Source organism: Mirounga leonina, unplaced genomic scaffold (genome assembly GCF_011800145.1).
Source record: "Mirounga leonina isolate KUSES-001 unplaced genomic scaffold, KU_Mleo_1.0 Mir_94, whole genome shotgun sequence".
NCBI lineage: Eukaryota > Metazoa > Chordata > Mammalia > Carnivora > Phocidae > Mirounga > Mirounga leonina.
In genome coordinates, this window is record NW_023270855.1 from 29,854,046 (window position 1) to 29,867,206 (window position 13,161).

The window sequence follows — 13,161 nt, forward strand, 5'->3', positions numbered from 1 at the left end:
CTCTGAAATCCACAAGAAGATGGAACAACCCCTCAAGCAGGGAGTCGTCAGGATTCAAAGCGATGCCACACAGGTAAAGGAAGTTTCGATTCCAAAGAAACATACCGCGTTCTCTGCTCCAGAGCCTCACAACAGTGACATTTTGTGCGGGATAATACTTTATCTGGGGACTGTCCTATGAATTGGATGTTTAACAGCATCCCTGGTCTCTACTCACTGGATTCTAGGAGCATACCACTGCCCCTGGTGATGACAACCAGGAATGTCCCCCAACAATGTGTAATGTCCCCAGGGGCGGGGAAGGCCATCTCTAGTTGAGAAACAGCGCTGTGTTCTACCAATCTCAGTGCAATCTTCAACCACAACTCTTCTCTGAATCTGTTTACAAGACAGATAAATAATGTCCCCAATGCTGATAAATGACCCCATGATACACTACAGTTTTCTTACTTTCATTTTTTAAAAAGATTTATTTATTTATTTTTTAGAGGGAGAGAGAGAGAGAGAGAAGAGTGAACATGTGCTGGGGGAGGGGTAGAGGGAGAAGGAAGAGAAAGAATCTTAAGTAGACTCTGTGCTCAACACGGAGCCCAACTTGGGGCTCGATCCCATGACCCTGAGATCATAATCTGAGCCAAAAATCAAGAGTCAGAGGCTCAACCAACTGAGTCAGCCAGGCGCCCCTCTTACTTTCATTTTTAATTTCTTAGAAAGCAACATAGTTATATGGAGTGAAATAAACCAAGTCTGAGATGTTCAAACTGTAAGAACATCAGGGAGAGTTCCTGTTGATAAAGAGCTCAAATAAAACAATTTAACATAAAATATTACAGACATGTTTTGGGAAAAAGTGAGCAACTTTTCCTTGCATTTTTTAAAGTTAAATTTGATCCCATTACCTTTGATCTCTGAAATTTCAAGTTCCTCCAAATATATCCCCTAAGTAATTTAACATGTTTATCACATTAAAAAAAATAAAAAAACAAGCTACAAACCAGATGGGCCTCGATGAGGAGCCCAATTAATACAGGCAGTCTTACCATCTGACATTACTTAAAAGAAATAAATTCAAACAACTTGGTTGAACAATAAGTCTGTGCATTGTAGCTGCCATTTCTAATTAGCTTCTGAATTTCAGGGCACTCTGAGTAAAAGAAAAGTGAAATATTCATTTAAAGTAGTAACTTTAGGAAAGAATATGCATCTAGTCTATGCATTTCTCCAAATATGAATGGAATAAGATGAGGAGACAGGCCCGTCACCACATTAAGGGATGTAATTAAGAATGAGGCAAAAGTTCCCAGTTCCCATCTCTAGAGCTCTTCTTTACCAAGGCAACGGCCAAAATCAGTTTCCAATCTTTCAAAGCACAGGTCTTTTGTTTGGAACAACACTAGATGAACAAATGGCAGCCCAATTCTGAGAAAAAGAGGCTTTCAAGAAAAACTAGCTGGACACAAACTATCTCTTCAACTCATACTGCCAATGGGAACCAGTCAGCAAGAACAGAAGGGAACTCTAAGAAGTGATTCATTCAGTACAAAAGGAGGAGGAGAGCCCATTAGCAAAAACCCTACTCAAGAGACCTTTAAATAGTGTAACTAGTACAAGAAGTCCCACAGACAGAAGAATCTTAATACCGGGAATTTGTCAGCTGGAACAAGAAAAAATGTGAAGCATTTTCTCAGAATAGTTATCTCTGGTTTCTTCAGCAATCACAGATAAGAAATAAATTTATATGTGAATATAGCATCTCCAAACAAAGAAATACTACTGATTTTCTCATCTTGAAAGGATTCTTCACTTATACTTCAAAGATGCCTATATGGTCCATAAATGGGCTTGAGGAGGTAGGGTGAATGATGAAACCCTATAAACTATGTGCAAATCTGTGTGTATATCCGTGTATTTTCCCTACATGGAGGGGATCTCAAGTATGGCTCAGATAATCAGGGTAGGTCATGACTTACTAGAAGTTATAAAACACTAAGAGTTGCTGTTCCATGTTTGAGTCCAATCATAGGCTAGAAGGCACACCCATTCAGTTCTTCCTCAAATTTGTAAAGCTTACCACATTAGAGAACCAAACAACCTAACCAACTTCTGTGCCCCAACAAAAGAATATCCACATCCTGATGATGATGAAAGGTAAAAATAAGGTTAGCAATGGAAAGGCTGTGCCGCCCCCACCCAACATTAATGAAGGAGTTTAGAGTCTTGCTCTCTCCCTCCCTTCCTTACCAAAAAGATACAAACCATCTCCTGTACCCACACCTTTCTTCTGTCTAGCAGCATGGATCTTTGAGAAAACTAACACAGGAAAGGCAAAATGTCACCATTGATCCCAGCAATGTTAACCGAGAGTCACACCACCAATGGCCACAGCCTCTTTCTCGACAACTGGCAGGAGCAAACAAACCTTACAACAGCTTCCCCACTGAGAGAAGGTTCTGAGATGCCTCTTCATGTACCAAGTAACTTTTCTCTTTTCTAGAAAAGGTTGAAAACAGTCACCTGAGTTTCATACAGAATTTCAGCTTTGAAAAGTGGGACTTCAGAAACAAGAGTAAAGGAATTGTGTCAAGTGAAACAAATGGTTGAAAATCCTTGGCCAGGGGTGAGTCTACTCAGACCATGATGCCCCTGACTTCCCCATGCTTCTCCAGTTAAACAAAGGTGAGAAGCTTGAGGAGGAAAATAACACCCATCAGGCTGTGTATCAAGGATTTCCAGAGACAAAGGTATGGACGGTACAAGTCTGATTTGCGAAGTCACTGGGGGTAAAGAGGAAGCATCTCATTAATGTGAGGACCCAAAGAAGGGCTACACTTGACATCTCGATGTGTTCTCACCTCCACAGGAAAGCGCCTGCCGTTGATGCTGTGTTCAGAGCCCGCAGAACCATTGCTGTGTCCCCAGTGAAATTCCACCTTCTCGGCTTTGAATCTGCCGGGCAGGCCGGCACCACTGACAAAATAGTCGTCCTTTAGGAGGATGGCAACTGTATAAAGTGGAAGGGAAGGGAACAAAGTGAGTCTCCACAGGAAAACCGAATGACTTCCTCTGTTGCTTCAAACGAAGTTCAGGCTTACATGATGTGCGTTATTTCCTCACGTTCCTGTTTAAAAAACAACTCAAAAACACCAGTTTGAATAAATTAGCACAATCTAGCTGCAGAATGTTGTCAAGCTCCAGCTCACTCTAAATCATGAAAATTCCCAGGGAATGATCTCAAAATTTCTTATCCATTTCACAGATGGAAAAAAAAAAAGAAAAAGAAAAAGAATGGAGACGGTCAGAGTAAGATGCTCTGAATCAGGGTCTCCTAAGTCTGCTCGATGACCAAAACAATCTGGAGAGGGAGATTTTTCTTTTTGTAAACACTGACTCCTGGGGCTACCCCAGGGTTCAAGGTCTGAAATGAGATGGGAAAAACATATGATAAGCCAGATGTGAGAGGCATGTTTCTTTGATTAGAAAGCTTACGCAAAGATATCAGGAAATAAAATTTGCAGGTTCTTCCAATTTTAAGGCAATATCAGTGGGCATACGACCAAGGTGGGGGTTGCATTCATGGTGTTTGAAAATGGTGCCCAGGAAAATGCTGGCAAAATTTTATTCGTTAAGTCATTCAAATAATTGCAGATAACGAGATCTAATTTAATACTCTGTTTTATTCCATGTATAGGAAAATTTTACTTAGCCCATCCAAAAGAACACCTGAGAATTCCAAGACATAGGAAAACTTAGTCAATTTAAACCCTAACTTTCAAAAACATTCCCCTCCTGAAACACAGGAAAGAGACGTTGAGAACAAATAACTTGGATTTATACTAGCATAACAATTATCTTCCCAAAAGGAATGCAGTATCCAAATGCATAACAAACAGATTTTATCTTATAAGTGATACATTCCCTTTTTTTGTTTGTTTTCTAAAGTGAATTCATGCATTCGTTCAACAAACACTTATTGGCTGCTAAATATGGGTAAGATGTCAACCAATATACTTCATGGTTTGTGATCAACAGCCAATTTTGTGTAAACCACAGAAAAGCTCTTGTATCATCACTGTCTCTTCTTTCTAAAGAGATCCCAGTTCGAGCTTTAGAGAGAAATCCTGCATGAAAATTAGGTCTCCATAAAAGATAGGGACTAGGCTAATGACCCATCTCTAAAGCAGCGCAATTAGTTTCAGTAATCCTCTATATGAAGGAAGCATTAAAAGCAAGTAAAGGAACCCTGCTCGTATAAATCCCTTTTTATTGCATGCAAAAGACAGTTTTTCTCCAATTTCTGAAAAAAATATACAGTGAATGTTTAATTAGTGGGACAGCAGATTAAGAGATGAAACGAAGTCAAAGCAAGTATTTCTTGCGCCAATTAAACATGCTATGGCGCTGTTTCATCTTTGCTGTGTGCTAGGCATGTTTTAGCAGGGGTTGGCAATGTTCTCTGTGAAGGGCAAGATAGTAACTATTTAAGGCTCTGTGGGCCATAGGATCCCAGTTGCTACAACCCAACCTAGTCTCTGTAGCACTGAGTCCGCCAAACACAAAATGTAAGTGAACGCGCCAATAAAACTATCCAAACTAAAATATGGATATAATTTTCATGTGTCATGGAATCTTAATCTATCTTTGATTTTTTTTTTTTAACCATTAAGAACGCAGAAACAAGCAGGGGTTGTAATTTGGCGATCCTTAAAACACAGTACGATATTTTATAAGATAAAATATATTAAACCAATCATATGTCTTTAGTTCTAAAGCCAAAATCCCTACGAATTAGCTCAGTAGTGTCTTAAATACTGTTGATTACTCTCATCCTGTTACAAATTCTATACATAACACTTTGCATCCGAACGATGAAGGCAAAGCATTTTGAGTGCATCTGTTACAATATATACCCAGGGACTCAGAAGCATCTTATAAATATTTGATTTTACCTAAATCATTTATGTCTCTGTCAGGGGTCATTTTACTTGTTTTATATGTATAATTAAAAGTGTAATTAGGGAACTGTACAATCTGAAACATTAATCTCATTTTTCATTTTACTGTATTCCTCACTAGAGCACACAGCATGCTCCGTGTTCATACTCCCCCCTTCTGAACGTGGCTTCTATTTTTGTTTACCTACAAAATTGGGAAGTGAAAACTTTCCCAGCTATCATGTAACCATTTTCTGATGACCACTGATGACACAGAGCTGTTTGAAAACAAAATAAAGGTACTTCCCACAGAATACAGAATATATTAAAGCCAAGAGCTCAGAAGATGGACAGACGTGTGTTGGAATCCAGTTCTGCTTACTTTAGAGCAGTATGACCTTGGTTAAGATACCTGACTTCTTTGTGCCTCAGTCTCCACCCCTGTTCACATGGCACTAACAGGGTCTAAGTGGCAAGGCCCTTAGACTTCTCCTTTTTCAGATAGAGTCGCATTTTTTTTAAAAAAAGATTTTACTTATTTATGAGAGAGAGAGAGAGCACAAGCAGGGGGAGGGGTTGGGGGAGGGGCAGAGGGAGAAGCAGACTCCCCGCTGAGCAGGAAGCGTGACAGACTTGGGGCTCCATCCCAGGACCCTGGGATCATGACCTGAGCTAAAGGCAGATGCTTAACTGACTGAGCCACCCAGGAGTCCGTCAAGTTCCATTTTAAAGCAATACTGACTTCCCCACAAAATGAAGTGTCCTAGGACAGACACCACAGCAATACTTGAGAGAGATCATAAGTGCTGAGTAGATGCTTTGAATTTATTACAACACAGAGTAAAAAGGTATTTCCTCTTCTTGATTCTTTCTATGCTTTGGTCACATCAAGGGGGGAAAAAAGTCTCAGTTCAGTGCTAATATGCTTTCCACACTTCCCTGATATTCATTCATTTCCCCCTTGTACCCAAGAGTATTATGCTAAATTTAGTAACTTCAGTAATTTGATTTATTTTCACAGATCACAGACATACATGCTTATATTAGTCTATCCATGTCAAATAGCATGGGTCTTCCCATTAAGGTGCTGGTAAAAAGTTTTCCTTTATATTCAATTCCTTTAATTAAAATAAAGAGAGCCAGTTGAAAGAAAAAACAGTAAGTAGATAATGCAATAATAATAATAAAGGGGCACCTGGGTGGCTCAATCAGTTGAGCGTCCAACTCCTGATCTCAGCTCAGGTTTTAACCTCAGGGTTGTGAGTTCAAGTCCTGCGTTGGGCTCCACGCTGGGAGTAATGAATTTCAATTTCAATTTTAAAAGAATAGAAGTAAGCTGAATCTGGATTAGGAGACAATTAGGAAGGTAGCCAGCACGAGCTAACAAATGGAGACTGATAGGAAAGGAGGGGTAAGCAGGAAAGGTACATGGGAGTGGACTTTCTAGAACAAGGCCCTCTGGTTGTTGAACTGTTACTGTGGACTGGGATGGAATCACAGCAGAACAATGAAGGGAGTGGAAGGAACTAAGTTCTGAGTTTCTTAACCTAGAGTTCATAGTCCACGGCAGGAGCCACCCTTGGGCTTCGGGGTCTATACCCTCCTGAGACAGGAAGTAAAATGCAGAGCATGGGTGCAGATATGGAGCCAGACTCTGGAGCCAGCTGAGTCTGAATTTGACTACCACCATCTGTCACACTCCAACTGTGGGAAAGGCATTATATTTCTTGGTGCCCCAGTTCCTGTTCGGTACAACTGGAATAATACCACAGTAGCTTCACGGGTTTGCTAGGAGATCACAGGAATGACAAATGAAGAATGCTTACAGCAGTAATTGCTATATGACATTATAGCATAAAGATGACACTGCATAACTGCATAAGTGTTGTTTATAAAGTTTATCATCCTAGGGAGAGGAGCCCCTTGTGTCTGAGTCTCCCCAGAATATAACAATACCCCAGGCTATGCAGAGGGCGAGGGGACAGGTGCGAGTCACATTAGTTTTCTCCGGAGCTCGAAGGGATAACCGAGGACCTGGCATCCACAGCACTGTTTGCAGGACATCCACCCACTGTTTATAAATTAAACTCAACATGTCTATATGATGCTGGGCTAAAGCAAATGTTCACACCAAAATCTGAGTAAACAGCAGTAGGTGCCAAAAGTTAAATAAAAATGGATGGGAGGGAAACTAGCTGCTTGCTATCTTCCTTCCACTATCCCCAACCAATTTTTAACACTATAAAATGAGAAAAGACCATTATGATTGGATCTTAATGGTGGGATCCGCCCCCACCCCCCACCCCGACCACCCACAATACAGGTGTCCATTAGGGGATGCTTTGGGCCCTTGGTAAAAGGGAAATGTTCTGGTCTGAAGTCAAGAAACATGAGCTTAACACAGGCATTTTTTTCTTCAAATATTGACCAACTTATGACTGGGGAAGAAAAGGTTAATAAATCAGGCATAGCTCTTGCCTTCATGGAGGGCACAGTTGGTGGGAAAGATAGGCCCTGGCAACTAAACAGCAAAAACAGCCTGGCAATTAGGACAAGTGGTAACAGGTGAGAATCCAAGCCCAGACAGGAGAAGAGGAGAGTATATCTTCAAGGACTGATGAAATTACATGAGCTGAGAGTTAAAGGAGCAACCCTGGGAAGTGCTGACAAGAGGGGAGCAGGAAAAAGAAGCTCATGCAAAGGCCCTGCGGTAGTGGGAGTAAGTAAGAGGAAGCCAGGGTGGTTGGCGCCTAGACAGCAGGGTGTGTGACACAGAAGCTGGGGAATAAGGCAGGGACAGTGATCAATCTGTCTTTATCCCCAGGAGAAATGGAAAGTCCTTGATATGGCTGAAAGTTAGAACAAGAAAGAAAGAGGGTGAGACAGAAAGACAGACATGGTCAGATTTAGGAGATAAAATTATTCTGGCTACTAAGTGAAGAAGGCCCGGAAAGAAAGCAACACTAGTTGGTAGGAGCAGAAGTTGGGAGGTTACTGCCGTCATCTGCTACAGACAGACTGGACATGTTAAGCTGGGACAGCCTCAGATATTAGAGAGCTGTCAAGTCACGGGATGACCCTGGGTCTCAGTTAACTCACTGCTAACCTGAGCAGGATGAACAAAGTGGGTAAGCTGACCCTTCAATCATACAAGATATGATATATGTTAATCTAGCAGAGTCCTGTGCCCTAAAAAAGAAAGAAAGGCTTCAAAAATGACCCTCAAACTTCAAAATTTACTTAAGTCTCCCCACATAGGGGCGCCTGGGTGGCTCAGTCATTAAGCGTCTGTCTTCGGCTCAGGTCATGATCCCAGGGTCCTGGGATCGAGCCCCGCATCGGGCTCCCTGCTCCACGGGGAGCCTGCTTCTCCCTCTCCCACTCCTCCTGCTTGTGTTCCCTCTCTCGCTGGGTCTCTCTCTGTCAAATAAATAAATAAAATCTTAAAAAAAAAAAGTCTCCCCACATAAAATAGCACTGGTTTTCCCATTATCATTGGTTATGTAATTGGAATATAATTGGCTTCCATCTCCCCCAAAACTAGTTTTACCATAGGGGCTGGGGCTGTGGGATTCAGAGAAAAGAGATGGAGCTGAGCAAACATGAAAAAGAGCTTGTAGTGTATCTAGCTAAAGACAGACCCAGTGAAATAGCTCTGACTTGAATTCCAGAGTTCAGGCAAGACTGAAGAGTAACAGGATGAAAGAACCCAAGAATTTGGACCTCTGAAATAGGAAAAATTTTATTTTTTAAGTTTTTATCTTAATTCCAGCTAGTTAACATACAGAATTATATTAGTTTCAGGTGATTCAACAATTCTATGCATGACTCACTGCTCTTTGTAAGTGTGCTCTTAATCCCCATCACCTATTTAACTCGCCGCCTCCACCCCCACCCCTCCACCAGCCCGGGAGGTCAAGAGTCTGTTTCTTGATTTGTCTCTTTCTTTGTTCATTTGTTTTGTTTCTTAAATTCCAAAAATGAGTGAGATCATATGGTATCTGTCTTTCCCTGACTTATTTTATTTAGCATTATACTCTCTAGCTCCACCCGTGTTGTTAATGGTAAGATTTCGTTCTTTTTTGTGGCTGAATAATATTCCATTGTATATATATACCACCTCTTCTTTATCTGTTCATCTATCGATGGACACTTGGGCTGCTTCCATACTTGGCCTATTGCAATCTATCTTCTTTTATTAATTTAACAACGATTTCCTGAATCCATCGATGCCAGGCACGGTGGCATATGCAGACAAACAGAAAAGAAAGTAGGCAAAGAAAAAAGCACATAGTGAACAAATATATAAAGTGGGAAAACGGAAGTAAATGAATGCATGATGACAAATGTCTTTACTATTTGTCCTTGGTGTGGGAGGAAAGAACAAGTAGTGAAACACCAAAAGCCCTCCAAATAGTTAAAATTCATAGGAGCCCATGGCTTATTAACATACATCAGAAGCACCGTCTAAGTCTTAAATTCTGATCATTTAGCTAGAAGTTAAGGCTAGGAACAGCAAGATTATCTTGAAATGTTCTTGACGAATGCATTATCTTTTCATTCTACAAAAATGAAAGAAAGGGAAATAAGATGAAATCAAATGAGAAGTGGCACCGCAGACAGTTATGGTTCCTCAGGAAGAAAAAGAGAGATGCTGTCTTAAAAAGATATTTTAGACAACTTTCGAGAAGTGGGCTACATACAACTAACTTGCTCTATTGATTATGCTGGTTTGGATATATAGCACTCTCAGGGGGTTAAGACAGATATGAACATTAGAACTGTTTTATGGGAAAGTTACCGTCTGTATGTAATAGGCTGCTTTAAATATTAACTTTCTATATTCATATTTTAATATCCAAAAGACAGTCTATTTTACAGATAAGTGACCTGTAAATTTCCATCACAAAAAATAAATACTCTCTACTGAATTTATTTTCTGGAAGAACAAATTTCAAAAAAGGACTTTTGGAGAAAAAACATGTGTTGCTTAAAAATTTTAATGGAGAAGGAAAAGGAAGTTTTTTTCTTCATCTAGGTATCCAAGATAAATATAAAATGAAGAACTGAAACAAAGAAAGACCATGTGGCTTATGTGGTGTTTTTCTTTAATTAACCTTTTAATTTTTCTGGTAATTCTAGATTCCCGTGCAGTTGTAAGAGATAATACAATGGTCCTGTGTCCCCTTTGTCCAGTTCCTCAAAAAAAGTAACATGTGGCAAAACCATAGTTCAATGATATGCGTGTTTTGTATTTTAAAAAATTTTTTTGGACCAGCACCCGGCTAGCTCAGTCAGTAGAGCATGAGACTCTTAAAAATTTTTTTGGAATGCCAACAGTTTACTCAGAAGCAAATGTTATACTTTAATAATAATAAAACCATGAGAAGCATTGTGTTTTTCCTCTATTATATTAGAAGATACACAGAAAAACTATTTTTAAAAAATGGATTTACTTCAAAGTACAGGTTCTTATACCCACGAACATACACCCATAAAACTTGTCAAGGCTTTTAAAAAAGCACTTAAGTCCGGGGCTCACTTTTGGAGAAGGCTGCAACAGGGGTCAGGACCTGGGTATTTTTAAAAAGCTCTTCAGGGAGTTTGGATGTTTCCTTCTGGTTGACTCTCTGATTTTAGGTCGACTGGGGAACTTTGGGTTTTCTGGGCCAGGTTTCTGGAGTGTGGGGAGCTTTTCTTACAGATTTACTAGGAGTAGTGAAGAACTTGGCCTCTGATATTTGGGAGTCTGTCATGGGTCCTTTTTCCCCAGTGAAGAATTTCATTCTTTCTCTGCCTCTTCTTTGATTCTCAGCTTCTCCCCTGGGCCTGTACCGTGGGTCTTGGGCTCTGCAGCATTTGTCTTCCCACAGCTATACTGGGATCAGGACTGAATTGTGAATTCTCATTTGATTTCATCTAAAGTTATTTTCCTTTCTTTCATTTCTGTAGAATGAAAAGATAATGCATTGATGAATGCATTATCTGAATTGTGGAGGCTTTCCTGCGGCATGTTTTTGCATGCCACGAGTAGCAGCAAAGGGATTTCATCTTCGGACTTTTCTAGCACTTGGTGCTTTTCCTCTGCTGGCCACTTTCTCCTCACACTCTGAGGTCTCTTCCTTCCCCAGTTGAGGTCCTATAGGTCCATTTCATCTTCAGTTAGGGCTGATGATATGTGTGTTTTTCTAAGTTACCTATCAACACTATTCACTGGGGATATTATCAATCCTCACCCTTAATTTAGACACAGCACCCTGCACTATATGTATATTGTTGTTCAGTTGAATTTATATGATCCATACATAATAACAAAGCCACTGAATCTTCATTTCTCCAAAATACTGGAAAATTCATGAACTCCTTTAGCATTTTAAGAAGTACAGGATGAAAGAAGTTTCTAGGTCTGTGCTTATTAAAAAAAAAAAAAAAAACGAAGAAAACAAAGAAAAAGGGTGATTTCTGCACCCAAGTTTCTATGCCATCATACATTGAAACTTAAGAGAACAGAAAATAATTCCATGTTCTTGTTTGAAATTGCATATACATGGTTGTCACTTTTTAGAAAACAGTCCCAGAGAATCATCTTAGATTATCTAAGATATAGTCTATCTAGGATGATGTCACCAATTTATAGTAAGTACAATTTGAGAAGTAACGGGGATTTATTCTTGCTTCTCAGAAAGGTGTACTTCTGAAATTTCTGAGAGCGATGAGCTCACATTTGGATGGCTGTGCTCTAAAACTAGGCGCACACACTCACAGATACGCAACAAGTTGTGGATCACTCCAGGAAGTCAGCACAGTGACAGAGATTGATAATCAGCTCCTGGAAGACTAAGGTCATGAATCAACTTGCATTGGGTGAACCCCACACTCATCTAAAACCTGTCATTGGAGATACCAAGCTGAAAGCTGTCACTGAAACGTGTTATCTTTGAAGAAGGCTGTCAAGCGTTGCAAGTCAAGTAGAAATCCGCATCAGAGAGCCCAGCGAATTGCCTTTGGCAGGCTTCCGGAATGTGGCACTGAGATGGTACTCAGCTCCGCAATCTGATTACACCCAGTACGGCAACACTCCCGCCCACCACATTCAGATTGTCGGGGGGAGTCAATATTCCCATCACGGTTCTCCAAAGGATGCTCACATTGGAAATACAAAGAAGGACCACTGGTAAAGAAATTCTGAATTGTAACAATAAATGTACAATCTACATCGGAGACTAGAGGTAGGGGTGAAAAAGTGTGTACAGATAACCTTACCAGTCACACATATTTCCCGAGCAGCTACCCAGATGGATGACTCAAGTTACAGGAGAGGGTAGCCTGTGATGAGGCAAGAAGGAGAACTGATTATGAGAATATTACGAAGAAGAGCCTGAAGTCAGGAATCACGGTGCTGACTGAGTGAGAAGCAATTCTACGAACAAACCAGGGCAACCCAAAGCAATCAGCCTTGAATAATCTCAGATAAATGCTTATTTGGAGAAAGAAAATGGATCCTCCCAAAGTTGCACATGCAGCCACTTAGGTCAAAAGAAAAGGCAACTCTGGGGCGCCTGGGTGGCACAGCTGGTTGAGCACTGACTCTTGGTGTCAGCTCAGGTCTAATCTTAAGGTTGTGAGATCGAGCCCCATGTCCAGCTCCACATTCAAAGTAGAGTCTGCTTGGGTTTCTGTCTCCTTCTCCCTCTGTGCCACCCCCCACACACACACCGCCCCGGGCTGTGGGGGCTCTATCTCTTTCTAAAATAAATAAATAAAGTTTTTAAACAAACAAACAAAAAAGAAAAGCCAACTCTGTGACCCATAATAAGAATGAAACCAAAGGGCTGACAGTGAACTCATTTTAGCCCAGTGTGGGGGCTATGGCCAGCCCAGGCTCTTGAAAGGGATTACGAAGAGTGGTTTATAGTGACATCCTTGGTTACAAAGGGATCATTTCAAAAAAGAGAGAGAGAAAGAGAGTGAGCTTGTTTTAATGGGTTAGAGTTATAAGAGTTAAAAAATAAGATACAAAAAATATATTTAGTACCAATAAAAACCCAGGTAACACTAGGCAGAGATATAACACCCCTGTGTTTATTTTCAGATCAGACAGCGCAGGACAGCAAGGCATTCTCTAATTCCATGGACAATCTGAAACTGATAATTGCACAATAGTGATTAAGAGGGAGGCAGCTCGGACGCCTGGGTGGCTCAGTTGGTTAAGCGACTGCCTTAGGCTCAG

General features: G+C 40.6%; 1 protein-coding gene across 3 annotated transcripts in view; it reads right to left on the reverse strand.

The window, feature by feature from the left end:
- Positions 1–13,161, reverse strand: part of PTPRG (protein tyrosine phosphatase receptor type G) — a 705,012-nt gene that overhangs the window by 272,818 nt on the left and 419,033 nt on the right. For all 3 annotated transcript variants that reach the window (XM_034996466.1, XM_034996465.1, XM_034996467.1), the window contains exon 4: positions 2,853–3,001. In XM_034996466.1, coding sequence (XP_034852357.1) covers positions 2,853–3,001 — 149 coding nt within the window. The remainder of the gene's footprint in view (positions 1–2,852; positions 3,002–13,161) is intronic.